General features: G+C 43.6%; 1 protein-coding gene across 5 annotated transcripts in view; it reads left to right on the top strand.

Moving 5' to 3' along the window:
- The window catches only part of Ercc6l2 (ERCC excision repair 6 like 2), a 118,896-nt gene that overhangs the window by 87,758 nt on the left and 11,259 nt on the right, over positions 1 to 19,879 (top strand). For all 5 annotated transcript variants that reach the window (XM_074052562.1, XM_074052561.1, XM_074052564.1 and 2 more), the window contains 2 exons: positions 447 to 1,554; positions 6,451 to 6,605. In XM_074052562.1, the coding sequence (XP_073908663.1) occupies positions 447 to 1,554; positions 6,451 to 6,605 (1,263 nt within the window). The remainder of the gene's footprint in view (positions 1 to 446; positions 1,555 to 6,450; positions 6,606 to 19,879) is intronic.

Genomic DNA, 19,879 nt, shown 5'->3' with positions numbered 1-19,879 from the left:
AGCCATTTTGCATTTGTGAACTCCTTATTTTTTAAACTCCTATGAACTTGTGCTGCTGTTAAAGGATGATTGGAAGCCCCTGCTGGACCCAGGTGAACCCCAGTAAGCTTTGAGCGACAAGTCATTGCTCTCACTTTTGAGGCCAGAATCACGGGCTCCTGCATCTCAGAAACTGACCACCCCACTCTGTTTTCTGTAAAAACGAGGTGATCACATGGTACTTCTACTTAGACTTCTATTGATCTCGGAAAGTCGAATACTCGAAAAGAGAGGACTATGCCAGATGGTAATATTGAATCCTTAACATTTATTTATTAAATATCTTACTTTTAGGAAACACCAAGTGATATACTCATATCTGAATTATCTGCCCAAAGTTAACCACACCCTTCGGTGTGATGGATTTCATGTCATTTGTCCTGTTTCTGTCATTGCTTCTTATACAGCCCAGAGGACCAGAAGGGTCTGCAGAGCAGCTGGCGAGGGAAGTGTGTGATCTTTGCAGTGACTTCAGTGACGAGGACTCTGTGGGAGCCTCAGTAACAAAGACAGCTAAGAGCAAAGCGCCAGATTCAAGCAAAGCTTTGGCTGGCTCAGGACAGCTCACCTTACTCCAGTGTGGCTTCTCCACAGTGCTGGAGGCAAATCGCAGAGCAGGTGGGCACAGCGATGGCAGTAGTGCCTCTACCGATGAGAGTGCAGAGGAGCTGCCCGCTGGCCTGGCAGCCGATGCCAAGCGTGCTACTGGTCGGGAAACACATGGCTCTGTCTGCACCTCACAGCACCAGAAGTTAGACGACAACCAAAATCCAAGTGAAAACTGTGCTGCTGAGAACAGTGAGAAGACTATAGAACAGAGTGTTTCTTCTGAGTCTGACGAGGAGAAAAACATGAAAACCACAGCTGAACACAACTGCACTTCAGAGAATGGCACAGAATCAGAAGACAGTGATGTCATCTTTCCCACACAGTGTGCGGCTCGGAGACGCCCCAACAGTCGGGTAAGGTTTAAGACACCCTTAGATGGATCTGAAGACTCTGCAGAAATCAGAAGTATGGGGAACTGTAGAGTGGCTAATGACAGAGGAGATGGACTAATCTCAAAAGCCTTGAATCTGGAGAACACAGCCATCAGAAAAGGTGCCGGTGATGTTAGTGATGAATCTGATGACATTGAAGTTCCCCCCAAGTCAACAGTAAGAGCTCAAGGAGCTGCTAGCTCATTGAGACTTAAGAGAAAAAAGACAAACAAAAGGGAACTCCACCACTTTCCCAAAGCAATGAGGAGAGCAGGCCAGCTGCACGCAGCAGACGAGGATTGTAACTCCCAGCTCATCGAAGACTCTTCATCCTCAGGTGATGAGCCATCCATCAGCCACTTCACTAAAAAGAGCCATGGAGCAAAACCTGTAAAAGACAGAATCAGTTTCTCCTCAAAGTCACCTAGCCACAATCAGAAAAACAGCACTTCCCTTCCCAGAAAACTGGCGACATCTTCAGACGAGAGAGTTGCAGGTCAAGAGCAGATGTATGAATCAATGGATAAAATTTTAGGTAACTACAAGTATATTCTGATAGCATCTCCATAACTGCTTTGTCCAATCACATAGTTTCGTGAGAGATTACTGAGTGAGTTTATCACCATGCTCAGTGAGGCACAAATAAGGAAGGAGGTGAGTTGCAGGTGAAGGGAGGAGCTCCCATAGCAAGGTAGACTGTCTTGCCCTCTTCCCCAGGATTCCTCCGTGCTCCACCTCTGCCCCAGCAGTACCAGTTGCTCAGCTGCATGGTACTTCCTGGGCTACGTGGTTACAGTTTCACCACCCAGATGTGTGCCCCAGATATTCCAGCTCAGGCTTGTTCACTTATTTTGTTAGTCTTACCTGGTCTCTCTCAATCTTCAGGAATCCTCCTGCCCTCCTTTCATTGCCTCACAGTTTACCTGTTGGAGAACACGGGCATCTGTAGAGTTTCCCTCAGTCTGCATCTTGCTGACCATGTACTCTCAGTGCAGTAGAACATGCTCCTCTGTCCTCTGTTACCTGCAAATGACCAGATCACACCCAGCTTCAGAGCCCTCAGCAAGACAAGAGTTGGTGCTTGGGCAGACCATGGGAGGCGCAGAGCACCAAGTCACCCTGCTTTCTCTGCATGATCTTACCAGCCGTGATGCTTCATGCTTGCCTTATTACTCAGTGTAGCAAACTGCTATTTTCTGCTTCTCTCCAATTTTTTTATTACTTAGTTAGAATGCTTTTATAGAGAGACACTTTTCCCTCGTCTGCAGTTGCTTGGCCAGTGGTAGTGGTTCACATAGGAAAGGCAGAAGACAGTTTAATTCCTCTTTGATTGCCAGTTTTAGGATGTCCATGGCATCCTTAGGAGAGCACCTGTTCTTTCTTAGTGCTTTGTGAGTCCCTTGCTTCAAACGAACTGAATGGGTGTCAGTCTGTTGGCAGTTGGTATCATCTTTGAGGCTTAGGTACCCCATTTTCGGCCAGAGGGAGCCACTTAACATGAGCATTTTGGTTCCTGAGCTCTTCCAGCAAAAGCTAGTCATCTGTGAAGACTTCCTTGTTAGCTACTGTGGTAAGACACTCCAAGATCGCCTTCGGCAGTGTCTGCCCTGACCTGGAGCCAGTCATTTCCCCAAGAAGCCTTAGTTTGTTCTACAGAGAAAGTGTTTCAAGCCACAGCCTGGCGCTAGAAGTGAGCCCTGCTACTAATGGCTTGGTGTTACTTCTGGGACTTTTTGGTGACATGTGTTTTGTACACACACTTATATGTATTTTAATGTACATACATACAAGTATATGGGCATTTGTAAATATCTTATGTGTGTACACAGACATTTACATGTAATGAGTTTACATCACTGCTTCCATTGTCATACTCAGGGATGGAACCTCTTTTCTGTGACAGTTCAGTACAGCTGCTTCCTGACCGATCATTCTGGTTCAGAAGAGTACAGGGAATGCTTTCATTATGATGGCCCATAAATCTTGTTTGATCTCCTTTTACACAATAGTCAAAGAATAAAGTAACCCTACCACAGTGTGATCACTGGAAGTAACTCTGGGTTTTTGTTTTTGTGTTTCTGTTGTTTTTGCCCATGCTTTCTCACTCTTCCCCTTGTTAAATGGATGCAGTGGGTACGTTGTGTCTGTATGTCAGATACTGACATCGCAGTTGGTGTTCCTCCCCTTTCACTTCACTTGTTCTTGCTTACAGGCATTTGTAAATTCAGTGTTCTCCATCAATCCTTATGGCAGTGTTTCTCTCTCCATTTTGGTTGTCTGGAGCTTGCTTTCCAATAGGTTCCTCCAGAAGGGTTCGTGAGAACACAGATTTCCCTGGGATTCTCGTGATAACGGCTTGCACCCTTATACTACTAAGTCAGTTTAGGCTGGATATAAAATCCTTAGCTCACACTTCGTTTTCTTGAGGGTCTTAAACATACAGTTTTGTTTTTTTCTGGCACAGAGAGGGGCCATGTGCTCCCCCTGTGCCCAGATACTCAAGGGACTTCTTTCTTTCCATTGTCGTCCATTTATTTTACTGGATCGTGTCCTGATGATGTTTATTCTGGATCAGTATATTCTCAGATACTGGTACTGGGGTTTGAACTCAAGGCCTCACACTTGCTAGGCAGGTGCTCTGCCACGTGAGCCCCTCCTCCAGCCCTTTTCTGCTTTCCAGTAGGGTCTGTGCTTTTGCCCAGGGCCAGCCTCTGTTATGGTCCTCCTCGTGCCTCCCAGTAGCGAGGGTGACAGGCATACACCCTGTGTTCAGTTTGTGGATTGAGATGGGGCTCTCACTAACTTTTCTGCCTGGGTTGCCTTGAGTCGTGATCCTCCCAAGCTCTGCCTCCACCTGCAGAGTAGCTGGGATTACAGGGGTGCACTGCCACACCTAGCCTGTCGCGGCTTCCTAAACTCTTTATGAGTCCATTCTTTTCAGTTTTCCTTTTCCCTTCTGTTTCTCTTAGAACATTGTCTGCTGTGTTTATGTCCTCTTGTCTTCTACTTAGTCTGCATTTCTGAGTCTGTCTTGAGGAAAGACATTACTCATCTCTGACTTGCTCTGGTGATTTGTGTTGTTGATGTCCTTAAAATCCTTTCCTTCATTTTGAAATCAGCTGTCATTTTAGTCTGTTTGTGAACACGTCTTTCTGGCATGTTTCTGTGGCAGGGATGTTTTTCTGCTTCCTGTTCTCTTTCTTTGAGACTTGACCCTGATACTTTTCCCTTGTTCATTGTTCCAGGAGATCATTTCCACTCCCCTGCTTAGCACTCACTCCCCTGTCCTGCTCATCTTGATCGTGCCCCACAGTCTCTCCACTGTGTTGTGTTCTGGCCTAGACAGGAGCCCTGGCAGGTCAGTGGTGGGTCCTACAGGTGAGCATGCTCTAGTGCCTTCCTGGTCTAGTGCCTCCAGGTGGCCCATTGGCTGTCCTGGGCCTCTTGCTCTGAGCCTGTCAGATGGCACCTGTCACTCCCTCACACAGATCCTGACCTCATGCAGTTTGTAGCTGTTGTGGGTTGTCCCCACTGGCTTGCATGCTAGCGCTCCCATGCGTGGGGACGTCCTGTCATCTAACTTTGTTGGGAAGTTGTCCATGGGCTTTTGGTTTTGCTGTCTAGTTGCTGTTTTCATGTGGCAATTCAGAAGGACTGAAAAACCACTGCTCTGCCACCAGCTTCTGCCCAGCGTCTCATTCACATTGCTTTCCCAGGTGTCTGACTTACTCCCAGAAAATTCTGTGATGGAAGCTGTAAAAAATAAAGCACAGGAATGTTTTGCTGTGGAGCCTCAGTCCCTCAGACTTACCTACACTCCGGGCTATCTTTTATGGCAGTAGTCTGACTTAAAAGTTCACTAGGAAGAATTGGGGGTTTGGCTCCGTGGTGGAGCACATGCCAGCCATGCACCAGGCAAGCCCTCGGTTCCGTCCCCAGCATGGCAGGAAACAAAGTTCTTTATGATGTGTGCTCAGGTACTGTTGTGACCAAGTACTGGACTAGCTACAGTGAGGTTTTAGGTCTGAGGAGTTATCACATGAGCTATTTTTAAATAATCAGTTGAGTTTTTCTTTTTAACCACAAAAGGCGTTGGGTTAGTATGGCACAAATGCCATTTTGAATAAGGCGTAAAATGTGTCATCAACATTAAAATCTGAGTAGATTTTCTACCAGAACAGTACTTCTGAGAGTCTTGAAACTGTGCCATGTATACTACCTGGTGTTTTGAAATTTAAGAAGGATATTTTCCGCCTAACCCTTTTATCATATTCTGTAACACCGTGTGGGTTTGTGTGATTGGCCATTCTGCCGAGAGAGTCAGGGCTGACCAGCACGGTGTCAGAGGTCATAGTTGAGGATCATTGCCAGGACTGTCTGAGGGCTTTCCCAGGCCTCAGTTCTAGCCTTTCCTTCATGACCACAATTTCAAAATAAATTATAGGGGCCTAGAAGCAAGTCAATAAAAAATGTAGTCATTTTTTAAACTTTTCAGATAAAAGCTGAGGTAATTTTCTTTTCATTTCTTCAAAAGTTCCCATCTTGACATTCTCTGGGTGTATGTACAAAAAAAACAAAGCACAAACAATGAGACTGAGCAAAGCCAGCCGAATGAAACTCCCTGGTCAAAAACCCCATGCTCCCATTCTGTCACTAATCAAGTTCCAAGTCTGAAGCAACAGGTAAGACTAGGACCACTCCTTAAAATAGTCAGTGGCTGTTTGACACTAGCACAGAAGACACATTCACATAGAGGACCTTGACCATGACTCATGGTCACAACCCCCGTTTCAGATTAAAATCGGAAGACCATTACCTCATCTCAGCAAATCTCATATTTGTGAGAAGCAAAAGTCACTTCCAAGTTAGCTTAAACCAACATATTTGAACTCTCTTTTTAATTCTTTTCAAAAAAATAAAAAAGACTGTAAGGTTAGCATAAAAGTTAATTTTTTTTTTTGAGGATTAAAATAAAGCAATGTTGGGTGCCAGTGGCTCACACCTATAATCCTAGCTTCTTAGGAGTCAGAGATCAGGTGGATTGTGGTTCGAAGCCAGCCTGGGCAAATAGTTCTCAAGACCCTATCTTGAAAATGCTCTACACAAAAAAGGGCTGGTGGAATGGCTCAAATGGTAGAGTGCCTCCTAGCAAGTGTGAAGCCCTGAGTTCAAACTCCAGTACCATCATAAATTAGAGAGAGATAAAGCAAGCATAGCCAGGTGTGGTGGCACACACCTGTAATCCAGCAATTCAGAGGCTAAGGCAGGAAAGTCTCGTTTGAGATCAGCCTAAGCTACATAGCAAGACCCTGTCTCAAAAAATAAAGTGAATGAAATGAGACAAAGCAAGTGTAAACTACTTTTCATGTAATGTTGGTAATTTTAACTAGTGATGAGTCACTTAGTAAACATCGGTCTCCTCCCACATCAGGTGGTGTTCAGGAAGTAGCTTACATCCACTCAAACCAGAACGTGATTGGATCCAGCAAAGCTGAAAACCACATGAGCCGGTGGGCGGCACGGGACGTGTTTGAGTTGAGGCAGTTTTCCCAGCTTCCTGCTAACATAGCCGTTTGCAGTTCTAAGGTAAGAAGAGTACAGAGCGACATCACTTACCAGATATTATAATCTAGTCTTCTGCTCACTTTTCAGAGTTAGTAGTCCTTCAGAAGTAGCTACTGAAATTGTATGTGACTTACCACTAAGCGTGAAAAAGCCAGGCACCACTGGGGAACTAGTCACTGAAGAGATGTTGGATTCAATGACAAATCCAGATCTAAAAATGCCTAATAATATTGAGTTGCTTAATAGTTTCCCTCTTTTGAACAGAAGTGTCTATGCACTCAAAATGCAAAAGAGTCTGAGGGGATCATGCTGTTAAATCAGAACCAAACTCCTTCTGCTCATGTGGAGAAAGGAAAGTGTCTGGTTAGATTTCCTCAGACAGCTTCCCACCTGAAGTAAAGACTCAGTGTTAAAGTCATCTGTACTTCCTGCAAGCTCTTGCACTCAAAATTACTGTTATGTGGAGATAAAGGTTATATAAATGATATTTTTGTTTACACAAGTCACTTTCATAGAAAGTTTATAAACATATTTTCTTTTCCTCAGCATATTCCTTATTAATTCTTAAGAGCTAAATGAGAGGTGGTTGTAACCATTACTTTATTGGTCAATGTTAAAAATGCACACTGCCACAGTGATACTTTGTTTTAACCTGCTATTACATTGACGAACAAGGCAGGCTCAAGAAAGAGTTTGCATTGTTTTAACAATAAAACCCGAGTTAAAGTGAATACAAATTAAATTGGACGTTCAAGACTGGGGAAGTTAGAATGCAGATACACAGGACGTAATGCTTTACTCAGGTATTTTATGAACATGACACATTTGAGCTTTCTGGTGGACAAAACAAAGGAAGTAAAGCACGTATCTAGTGATTTCCCAGCAAGCGTGCTTGGAAATGTGAGTAGGCGGCTTGGTTGGACACAATAGCTGAGTGCCCTGTTGGCATTCGCAATGTCTGGAGGCCTGGGATACTGTTCTGGACAGAGGGTAGCCACACAAGCAAGGAATTGTTCTACCCCAAATACCATAACACTTGTGGAGAAACAGTGAGCATAAGTGTCCTCAGGGGGCAAGCAGGAGTATACCTCCTTCTAGAGTAAAGCTCAAGCTTTGAGGACTTGTCACCTAAATGATCTAGTGAAGAGTCAGTTATCTTAATAATATCCTTAAAGTAAATGTAATAATGGTCTTTAAAAAGTGGTGCTTTTTGAGTTTTTCAATCTAGTACAAAGGCCCATTACCAAAATGCAACTCATGAAAGCAATATTTCATGACCCAGGTAGGCTGCTTGTACCCCTTTGGTGACGGAACACACCATCTCTCAGCTAGCACTGTGAACAGTGTCCTGCAGTCTGACTGCCTTGTAGGAGACATCTGGCAATGGCAGAAGAGTATTGGGTTGTCCAGAAATCTGCTTTGCTAGGATATAGAGGAGACCAGAGTCTTCTAAACGGTTTATGTTTATTAGAGTATGGGTTCTTTTTTTTTAAACCATTCCCTTCCCAAACAAATTTTAATATGAGAGGTCAGATAATTTGGCAACTCCTTGTAGTAAATGTTAATAAAATAATTTAATTGGATATTGGTTTTTAGCTTAGCTAAATATTTCTCAAAGAAGATATTTATGGGTATATTAATTCTTCCAAGAGTGAACTTGAGAAACAACTCCTAAATACAGAAGCCACAAATAGCCCTTTACTTTGCCTGGAGCCTTTTCAACCCGGCACTTTTGAGGTGGATGACACAATCTCATCAGAAACCTTTTCTCTTCACATGATTCTCAGAGTAGGGGACAACTGCTGCCAGGAAGCAGCTAGAATGTCCACCCAACTGTGTGTCACACATACTCAATGCAGCACATCCTTTTCAAGGAATATGAAGAAATGTTTTATTTAATGGTGAAATCATGGTGTGTGTAAAATATTTAAGGAAGTCTTAAATTCCCTAATCAGAAGGTTTGATCCCATGCCCCCAAGTGCCAGAAGGTCAAGAATAGCCCGTGTAAACACATGCATGTCAGTGGCTGACTTCTTTAAGCATTCCATTCCAGCTTTTCAAGGCCATTTCACAGACTTCCTGAGGGAAAAAAGTGTCACAGATTTCATCATATCACAGCAATGTGACTTCAACACCTTACATGAGGAAGTCATTGAAACACACCACCGTTTTGGGTCAGAGAGATTGGTGTCACTCACTCAGGTTTTGCAGCTTATAGGGCACAGGTGGGTGGCAGCAGGGGATCTGAAGTTTTGAAAATTTTAAAAATATTATGGGACAAAAGAGAATAAACAAAGGAGAAAGGAAATCAAGCAGCACAAAAGAGATTCAGACACAGTGTTAGCCAGTACCTGGAAACTTCTTGCTCCTGAAGTCTCCAGAACCCCAGACCTCCCACCTGCAGTAAGTAGGGTGTCTTTCATCTGGGGCTCAAACCCAGAATCTTTTCGATTACTAGGAATTCTTCTGAGTACTTCATGTCTGTCATCAAAATCTTATTAAAGAACTTGACTGGTGTCTGCATGTGCGTGCATGTATGCACGTGCACACGTGTCCGTACCTCAGCCAGATAGAGGCGTGTTACCTCACTTTCTAAAAAAACAAAACAAATCCTGCACATTTATGTGAAGCCAGTAGATAGGAACAGCAGCTCTCACCGCCAGCATTCCACTTTCTGAGGGAGACTGTTGGGTTCCTGAGTCTGAGTTCGAGCTTGAGCTAAACTGCAAAGGAGTGTGCACGTTAGATGGGAACTGGAAAAAAGAAGTAATAAATGTCAGGTAAACACCAGTACTTAATAATAGCACATCAAACCCTATGGCCTTCAGAGCATCTCAGTCTTTCTGACATGATCACCAATAATCAACATGACAGAAACTAAACCTGCTTTTCACATTCACCTGTGTGCTTGGGAAAGGCTGGTTTCCCGTGTTTCCTTTGATTTCTTTTATAAGTTCTATTTACAGAGTACTTTATGGATGTCCTAAACTAAAGCCTGTCTATCCTAAAATAAATTTCTAGTTACCCTTTGTTACTTGATAGCACAAACCATGTACAATAACACGCATGACAAGAATGAAGCAATTTTGCTTGCTTATTTGAAAACCATTCTGAACATAGCTCATTTTGAAAGGTACGGTGTCTGAAGGGAGCTCCTGTTTGACTGAGGCTCAGCTCACACCAAAAAGGAATGTTCAGGTACCCGAAGGAACTGTGATACCTTTATTAGGACTAATTCGTTCTCTTTAGTGTATGGAAGTCTGTCACAGAACTTAACTGTACCTGCCGGTGATGCGGTGCCCCCTTTTCTCAGTCAACCTCACGTTTTCGTTTTCAACTTCGGTTTACTTAAGGTTTTCTGAGAAGCAAAGCACAAAGGCAGCATTCAATGAAGGATTATCACCGTGGCAACTGGGACGTGGTGACTGAGGGGAGCGTGTATTCTCCCCTCAGCTTCCTGCCAGCTGTCATAGTCAACCTCTGCTTTCTGAACCTACGCCAAAATATCGACTGTGACCACCACTGAGAAACCCTATCTGTATTTTTATAAATCGGTACAAGTATCACACTAGAAAAGAGGACTTAATCCCCTGAACTGGATGACAGACACTTGGCACTCTTGCCAGTGTTTGACAGAGGAATAACGGGCCGCTTTGTAGTAAAACCTGGATTAATAGTAAGCCCTTCTTTATGTTATTGCAGTGTGGTGTAAACTAGAGGACGCAGCGAGCCGGCAGCCGGGGCTGGGAGCAGCGTGGGGAGCCCTTTTCATAGCTAGAAGACTGTAAATACCAAGTGTGTGTCAGTAGGAGCGGCTCCTTGTATTTGTATTCGGTTGGCGTTTTGTAGCTTGTGTAAGGCAGGGATTTCTGTGAGTGTGGTGGATTTGATGGCAGTGCGTTTATACAACCTTTGAGTCAGCAAGGAGGGACTGACTGTTTACAGTGAGCAGACTTTGGGGAGGTAGAGCATTCCATTACCCGACTTTTCAGGACGGCGAGCGGCTTGGTGGTGTAAAGTAATTGCTCACAAATGACTGCTTCATAAAGCAAGGCCTCTGCTTTCAGCCGGTGGCACAGTTCACTCTTACAGGGTGGGATTCGCCATCTTCTCTATCTGGATGTTAGCTTCCTGGTATTCATATCAGAAAGCTGTTCTCTTCTCTTCTAAAAACCATGAGCTCTGAAGTAGTAGGCTACATCTCTGATTCACCATTGCTACCTGAAAATAATGTCTTCAATACAATTAACACTTTCTGAATGGAATTTTCACTTGTTGTCAGAATACAGTGAGCCCCGTCACTGTGTTCTGAAATTTTGAAGCTTACTTATGTTTCCCTAGACATCTTCTGGAGATCAATCATGATATCCAGAGTTACCACTGAGTATAACCAACTAGAGGATCAGCCTCATCTGGATAAGAAGTTGTGATAGTATGAGATATATTTTTGCTTTTGTGTGTGTGTGTGTGTGTGTGTGTGTGTGTGTGGTTCTGGGGCTTAAACTCAGGGCCTTTACCTTGAGCCACTCCACCAGCCCTTTTTTTGTGAAGGATTTTTTGAGATAGGTTCTTTCAAACTGTTTGCCTGGGCTGGCTTTGAACCACGATCCTCCTGATGTCTGCCTCCTGAGTAGTTAGGATTACAGGTGTGAGCCACCGATGGCTGGCTATATTTTTGGTTTTGACCACGCTTCCTGCTTTATAACTCCCTGTCCAAGACAGGCCACAGATCTAGAATTTCTCTTCCTGAAGGTGGATCATAGAAAACAAATCTAACCTCCCTACCACCAACAACTTTTTTATCTTTGAGCTGTTCATAAACAATTCTGGCCTGCCTTCTCCCATTGAAGGTCCTAAGAACCCCCTCATTCCTAAGGGGTGGTGTCCCTCATGCTGCACAGAGAGATGAAGAAGGCTAAAGCACTCAGCTTGAGCAAGTCTCCCTGGGTTCCCTACCCAGCCTGTTAACAACCAATGAAGTCTCCAAAATACCCAAAAAGACAGGATTTGGAGAGCTTCCAGGTAGCTAAACGTGGAGGGTGACGTACCCAGAGAAGGCACAGGGCTACACATCCTGCCCTGATAACCTGGCTTGTGCGTGTCTCCACCTGTACTCTGTGGGATGTCCTGAGGAATAAGCTAGTAATCCTGAGTACGTGTTTCCTAAGCTCTGTAAGCCAGTCTAGGAAGTGAACAGACCCCAGGGAAGGAGCCATGCTGAAACAAACTGGGGTTTGCACTTGGTCTCTGAAATGGGGGAGGGGCGGGGTTGGGAGGATAGCATCGGAATCAAAGCAGAGGACACCCAGCTGGTATCTACTGCTACAAAGTTGATTGCTTCCTTGCTAGTATCCCACACACACAGGCATCTGATGTCAGAAGTCTAGTGTTGGTGGTGTGAGAGCAGAGGAAAAAGCTTTGTTTTTGTCCCTTTGACACAGAAATGTTGTCAGGCTGACATCTGTTGTGCTCCTCACTCCTCATGGACCCAGCTGAAGCCCTCAGCATCACTGCTAAGCTCCTTCAGCCCCCGTCTTCTCTGCCAGTCCTCATTATAGATGTGGGGCACACCCCATTGTTGTTTCTCTCCTGCATGTTTGCTTGTTCTTCATGTATGTTACAAGCTACCTAAGGATCAGGATCGTGACGTACTCTTCTGTAAAACCCAGCAGAAAACCCTTGCCTCTGACAGTTCCTGCACTAAAGTACTACGTGAGCAGACCCCACCACTCTTTCACAGTCTCAGCTCCTCAAGACAGCCGCACAAGTTGAAGTGGGTGCATGGCAGAGATGTGGAAGTATTTGGTCGTGTGTGAGCAGTGTACGTTCTTCACCATCGCTTGTTGTTTATAATCTGTCATGTCACATGGTGCTGGGGCAGGAAACCCATGTGGGAATGGAGAACGTGGAGAGTGGTGTTGGGAAGGTAGCCTTCCTTGTTCATAGCCACCTATCTAGCAGTAAGAGGTAGAAAGAGCTGCTGTGCGGAGTCGCTGTGCAGCTTAATTATCTGTCTCCCAAAGTCCTCTGAAACGTCTTCTTGCAGGCCAGGTGTGCTGGCCCATGCCTGTAATCCCAGCACTTGGGAGGCTGGAAGATGATGAGTCCCAGGCCAGCCTGAGCTATATTAAATCAAGGGGAAAATGTTTTTAAAGAAATAAATGTCTATTGTGTCCTTTTCATGGCATGTAAGACCTAGCTCAATTTGACCTTAGCCCACATTTTTAGCTTTATTCCAAGACATGGACTTACTCAAGATTATTGCCACCAAGTACATACCAGGCACTGTGCTCGGCAGTGGGGACTCAAAGAGGAACAGACTTCCGAGACACCTCCTGTTTACGAACCCTTCTCCACAGTACTCCCTCCCCTCCTTGCCTTTGCTCCTCTGCTTCTTTTGCTTAAAGTCCTCTTTGCCTGTGTCTGCCTGTTGAACTCCTACCCCTTGTCATCAGGGACAACTCTTCTCCAAAGGAGCTTAAATGTCTTCCTCATCTTTATTTTCACTCCTGTGTGTGGGTGACTGCCATACAACTTATGACATTAGGTAATGTAATACTGTGTGGGTATCTACAAGATATTTTCAGCTGCAAGAAAGAGAATGACCATCTAAAACTGGGCTCCACAAGAGGTCGTTCGACTAATTCACGTAACAGCAAGTCTCCAAGGAGGCCGTTGCAGGGTTGGTGAGTGATAGCCTAAAGATTCAAGCTCCTTCATTTTCTGCCTCACTATCCTTAGAAGGTTAACTTTAGTCGTTAGGGCTTTTCCCCTCTTGTTACCAGACACTGCTGCAAGTCAGGAGTCAGTTATACCTCACTTCTCAGAGGAAACTTTCAGAGCATGAGTCAGCTGACTCATCTACAGTTTATCCCCCTAGAGCTGAGAGAAAGCCACCTACCCTGAGCACATTTCTACAGAACCTCAATTTGAACCCGACAGCAATGAGAGAGGCAGCATCTGTTGGGGGGACCATTGATGAAAACGGCTGCAACCATTTCTCTGGTCAGACTGAATCTCTTTTGTGTTAGCACCTGAATCTTAGTGTGTCTTCTATCCCCGGGGCCTAAAACAGTACCCAGATACTCAGTTTAGAGCTTACTGATGTTTACTGAATTCCCAGAGGAAAGTAAATAAAGCCTTTTCAAAGAGAGTCTGTAAATAAAGGTGTCAAGAGTTACTGTAATTTCTTAGCATCTGCATAAGTCTTGTGCTGTGGGTTAGCCTTAGGCAGGATAGATATGTCTAACTAGAATTCGTGGCATTTTTGCATATTTTCTGATGAACACCAGTATTCCTGTTATCATAAGCAAAATCAGCTTTTCCAGCTTCCACAACAGGATTGTTGGTTAGCTGACAGCTTATTTTAGAGAGGTCGATCACCTGATAGGCAAGATACTATAAGAACCAAATTTCAGTTAATGTGTGAACAATTCTCATGACTGTCTACCATTAATTGCTTCAAAACAGATCGAAAGCCGCTTCCATCACTGTTTCATTCATCTAACTGCAGATGAAGTGACGAATGCCTTCACAAGACCCTTTCACCCCGGTCATGGGAGGTTTTTCTAAATGTCTTCCAAAACTTAATTCTGAAGATCTGCGTACCTTTGTTAATATGTTCTGAATGATACTAAAGCATGCATAGGGAAAAGAGTCACTCAGAGTGTCAGATACACCAGTGAACTTTCATTTTAACAATGTCAAATTGCTACTGATAGCTTTTAGATTTTTCATGAAATCAACCTTAGTTGAGTTTTAGTAAACTAACAAAAAGGAAAAGCCATAATTATCTGGGAAGGCTATTAAAATAACTTTATTTCTGTGTAAAGCTGATTTTCTTCATATACTTGGACCAAAACAACTTGTCACTGCAGATCGAATGCAGAAATGGGTATGAGCACCTCACTGTCTTGCATTAAGCTACATAGTAAAGACATTTGCAGAAAATACAGCCATCCTTTTCAAATTTTTTTTCTTTGCTTTTCAAAATGTAGGTACCTTTTGTTTCAAAAAGCTATGTATGTTAATACACAGTGGTATTTCTGGCCTTTTTAATGGGTTAATAAATACTTTAAATTTTTAATAGCTGTAACCCACATAATCTTAAGCTCCTTGGAGTCCTAAAACCAAAAAGCTTCCAAACTGTTGTCTTAGATCATAAGAAATGAGTCACCTGATTATTTAATTTTAGCAGGGCACGCTTTCACCTGGCCTTTCTCTGTGTGAAAGTACCAGGTGATTCAAGAAGGTATATGAAAGTAGGAAAGCATGAAAGTGAGGTAGTTATAGGGAACCCACGTAATTTACAAAAAAAAAAATCAATCAATCACAGGCTGCAGCACTTACAACACATATCACCGCTCACCCAGAGAGCAAAGTGCTAGAGAAAGACCTTTGCTGGACTGCGCTCCTCACTTCAGGAGGAAAAACACAAGCCATAGTAGCCACTTTGTTTTTATTTATTTATGTTCTTAGTATTAGCCTGACTTCTCTTCACTTTTAGCTCTCTTTAACTTTTCATTTTAATGGAAGTGTAATTTAAGTAGTGGATGGTCCTGATTACTTTTTCTCCATCCTTTTTTTCTCAGAAGTAATTTATGTCTTTGTGCAAACCTAGAATTCATAACTCCATTAATTATTTTTATATCATTTACTTTTTTTTTTTAATTTTATCATTTTTACATTTACTTACACCTCCCCCTGCCCATAGTAGCCACTTTAATCTCCCTCTCCTCCCAAAACAGCTTTTGGATTTGAATATGCAAAAAAATCAACTTTAATGTGTATTTGTGATGGGTCCTCCGACCAGTTGGCCCTTCTCCAGGAGAGTGATGGGGACAGCTCATATCCTTTAGGTTTTTGTGGAATACGGAACACTGCATCACAGTGCCACTTGGAGGATTTTCACACTTGTGGGAAGGTCCTTACAGGGCTTTGTCATTGTAGGCTCTCAGGCCATTTGAATGAGTTTATCCTAGTGTGTCATGTGTTTTTACAGTACTCCTGACTCCTTGCTTTGCAAAGATAAGCAAATTGGTGGATTTTTATGTGAAAGGTTTGGCCCTTCACCAAAGAGAGATTTGTCTCTGAGTCTTTTGTTTAAACAGATGTGTCAACAAAAGCATTGCTGCTTCAGATGTCACCGTTTATTTTTAATGAAAGAGCAGTTGACATTTTAGGCTTTCTGGCATACTTGGCATGATGAGGCCACTGTGAGGGTGTGGTCCTTGCACTTCTAGGGCCCTGTGCTAGTCTTGACCAAGGTGCAATCCGCAGAGTCACCTGTGATGGGAGAGCCTCCCAGATCTTAACCAGAACTTTCCATGTAGCCTTCCACTCAGCTTCTCCGAGGGTCAGACGCTTCCGCGCCCTTGATTCCTTTGAAAGTTTTCTACTTGATGGACCAAGCCTAACCATGTGGTTATGGAAAAAAGCAGCCAGCATGCTGCTATATGTGTACTGCTCTTTTTCCTGGTGTGCTCTGTGAACTGTGTTCTGAAGAAGCCAGCTCACCAGGCAGCCCATTCCACACTTGATGAGGAAAAGAGTCTAGTCTCCTCTGCAATGTTCAGAGTGGGGAGGAGCCTGCCCAATCTGTGCCCTTGGTGGGCACAACTCAAGGATTAGCTAAGGAGGGTTAGAGAGAGAAGCAAGGCTCACCCATAGTAGTCCTTCTGCTCTTTGTGATTGCCTTTAAAACTCATTTTTGTGCCAGGAGTGGTGGCACACATCTGTAATTCCAGCACAAGGGAGGACCATGAGTTTGAGGTTAGCCTGGGCTACTTACTTAGCAAGACTGTCTCATAAAACATACCATCCAAAAAGAAGCCTCACTTGTCTGGATTTTTGTGTTTCTTGCCCCATTGTTAGAGGATGGTGTGTACCAGAAGGATTTATCCATACCCAGTTTTCTCATTTCCTTGCTATTTATTCCTTCAGAGGTGCCCTCCAGAGCTCTTTAGTAATTTACTCCCAGAGTTGTTTTTTATTCCAGTGAATCTTAGAAAGAAGGGTTTTTCCTACAAATGCCCTGTGCAGTTCTATCCATAAGTTCGGTCTGTTGCTGGGTCGTTAGGAAAGCGTGCCGTGTGTATGAGGGATCTTCCCTTTTTTTCTTCTTTAAGTACACCAGCATCAAGGATCATTCTGTGAACATTGTTTAGGAGTTAGTTTTGTTTTTTCTTACCTTTGATGTTGAAAAATCTATAACTTCTGTTTTTTAGTTAAATTTTTCTTATTTCTTCCTAACTGGGGAGAACTGAATTGGACACCTGGAGTTTCAGGTCTGCAGGCTGTGCATAGTACAAGAGTCTACAAAATAGAGGAAAATGCACTTAAAGTCAGGGGAAGTGAGAGGAGAGCATTTTCCTACAGATGCTGATATAGGTCTTTGTAATGGAACAGAATAAACTATTGCTTGATAGGATGTGTGCATTATGCACTTTATAAGTGTAATTTTTGTGATTTGTTTACAAACACATTTTGTAGGTGCTTCAGAAAAATCAGCAGTGATTTGGTAACTTTATCAACATTAAGTCGGTGTAGTTATTGATGAATTGTTTGAAGTGAGCCATTTCCAAGTTTAACATTGAGTCATTGACGGGTGGGGAGACCATTTTGGCCAGAACATATGAGCACAATTACTGTTTCTAGAAATAATAGATATGTTAGTGTTTTAGTATTTGTGTAAGCGAGGTTAGGTTCTGCATAATTGCCCTCAGCCTACCTTTACCATTTTAGGCCTGTGTAACTGTGGTCTGCAGGGGAGGGCTTCCCTTGATCTTCCAGTCCTCAGCTGACTGTTGCATGTAGAGAGTACGTGGAGCGGAGGAGAAGGAGCCTCACTCACACATCACACTGTTGATCCAGTTCTCGCTGGGGAGTCCAGCTGCACAGGGTAGCCTGGCTTTCATTACATGGATGCATTATCTAGGAATAATTACTTCAGTTCTTATATTGATTAAGTTTCCTTTTTAAACAAAGATTCCAACAGTTGGGTTTTTTTTTTCATACAACTACAGCAGTGGAAATCCCTAACCACACCCAGAAATTTATGGAAGCAATCATAAACGTAGCAGTTAGTAAGTGATAAATTATACTTTAGCTGTGACGCTTTCTAAAATAGTGTTAGCAGAAGTACTTCACTGCACAGACTGCACAGAGTTCTTGTCTTCACCATTCCTTTCTGTTTTATCATTATAACCATAGTCAGAAGCACAGAATTTACCTAAAAGGTAAATTTAGTACTGTCAGTACCTTGACCTTGAAGAAGTACTTCAGTAAGGAAAATCTTCTATTTATTTACTCGTTTGCGTATTTACTTACTTACTTACTTACTTACTTATGGACAGTACCTCACCATGTAGCCCAAGTCCTGGAACTCCCGGTCCTCCTGCCTCAGCCTCCCCATTGCTGGAATTATAAGCTGTGCCAGCATACCCAGCTTCAAGGCAAATACTGATTTTTTTGAAGAAACCTTCTCAGAAAATGTCAGGGATGCCGGGCATGGTAGTGTACACCTATAATCTCAGCACTCAGGAGGTGCAGGAAAAAGCATGGAGCGTTTGAGGCCTGTGGGCTATAGAGTGAGTTCCAGTAAAAAACGTGGGAGGGAGGAGAATGTGAGTTAAGTGAGGGTAATAGAGGGTGAGCTTGCTCAGAACACACTGCATGCATCTGTGGGATTTTCACATGGAACCCTTCGCTATGGATGATTCCTGAAAGAAAAGAAAGGTTGGGAGTGGGGAGGGGTAGGAAAAAGGGAAGAAAGAAATTTCTGTTTTCTTCCTCCTGTGTGATACATGGGGTCCACCTGTGGCCCTTCCTCACAGGAGGAAGGAGGGATTTCCTTTGCTTTCTTGAGCCGCCCGCCCGATGGTTCATCTTCTCAACTCTATCCTACTTTGTTTCACTGAAGTTTTCCTTGCTGTCCTGCCTCCTTGTCAGGACATCATAGCCTCCACCTAAGTGACCCTGAACAAATTTGAGTTCAGCCGCAGGAGAGAGAGTCTTTCCATCTTGGCCACGTGCCTTGTGCTTTGCTTTCTAACTGTCCCTACGATCACAGTGGCACTATAGCATCTTCTCCTTGGATCAGCTGTTGTATACAGTTGACTCTAAAGCAGTGAGGCCAGTTCTTTTGCAAGAGTACTAAAATGTTTATACATTAAAATGGATCTTGTTTGTCAAAGAACAAGAGCTTTTGAAAACTACATCAGTGGTGCTGCCACTTAAAACAGTGGGTCGTAATTCTTTCTGACCACAGACACCTTTAAGAAAATGAAGGAAGCCATGGGCTCTTGTGAAAAATGTGTGAACAAATGGTCACTCATGTGCACCCTACAAATAGAGCCTCAGATGAAGCCCACCTGAGAACCCGAAGCATGTCAGACCCAGGTAAAGGACCCCACGTGCCCCCTCAGTGGAGAAGAGACTATCACCCCCACCCATGTCCGTGAAGTAATCCCTAGAACCAAGGTCCTTGTGTGACAAGGAGAGCTCAGGTTGTCGATGCAATGGAAACTGAGTCAGCTGGCCCGACATGGGTTAAGTGGATAGTGAGTGTCAGCAAGCCAGGAGGCCTTTCCTGGCTGTAGTCATAGGGAGGCGTGATGGTAGAAGAACGATCAGCAAGAGCCACAGGTGAGAATTGTAGGAAATGAGTTTTTCTCAAGAGCCTCCAAACATCTTTATTTTAGCCCCACAAGACCTGTGTCCGACCTGCTGTAGAGGTGTGAGGTACTAAGCTCAGTGCGTTTGGAGCCAGTGTGTGGTCACTGGACAGGGCACAGGACAAGGTGACTGTCCTGCATCCTGTTTTATGCAGTCCAGATGGAGAGGTGAGCCTAAGATGCATCACCAGCCCTCTTGTAAAATCATAGAGTGCCTTCCACACAGTCCACCTTCACAGTAGGTCTAGATGGGCACACAGGGTCCTAAAGTGCTTTTCACTTTGCCAGCTGGTTTCAGTAAGGTGCTAAGTCACCCATGAGAACGCAGAGCTGAAGCTACATGGTTTCCTTTTATATAATAGATAGGATATTGCGCTCACATGAGAGAAAAACCATTTTCTCCTTTTATTATTATCTAAAGCAACCAGGTTTTAAAATACGGACTATTTGGTAGAATTTAAAGATCCACATGTCTGATCTCTGTGGTTGCTAAGGCTGAATTTTCTCAACAGAGTTATAAAACCAATATAAGAAAAGCATGTTTGAACACAACATGGACTTTGTGATGCTTCCGGGGTCAGAAAGACCCAGTGTAACCACGAATTAAGAATTGCGATTGCA

The sequence above is a fragment of the Castor canadensis genome, chromosome 13 (genome assembly GCF_047511655.1).
Source record: "Castor canadensis chromosome 13, mCasCan1.hap1v2, whole genome shotgun sequence".
NCBI lineage: Eukaryota > Metazoa > Chordata > Mammalia > Rodentia > Castoridae > Castor > Castor canadensis.
Note: the sequence above shows the minus strand (reverse complement) of the source record. Positions and strands in the feature narration are given on the sequence as shown.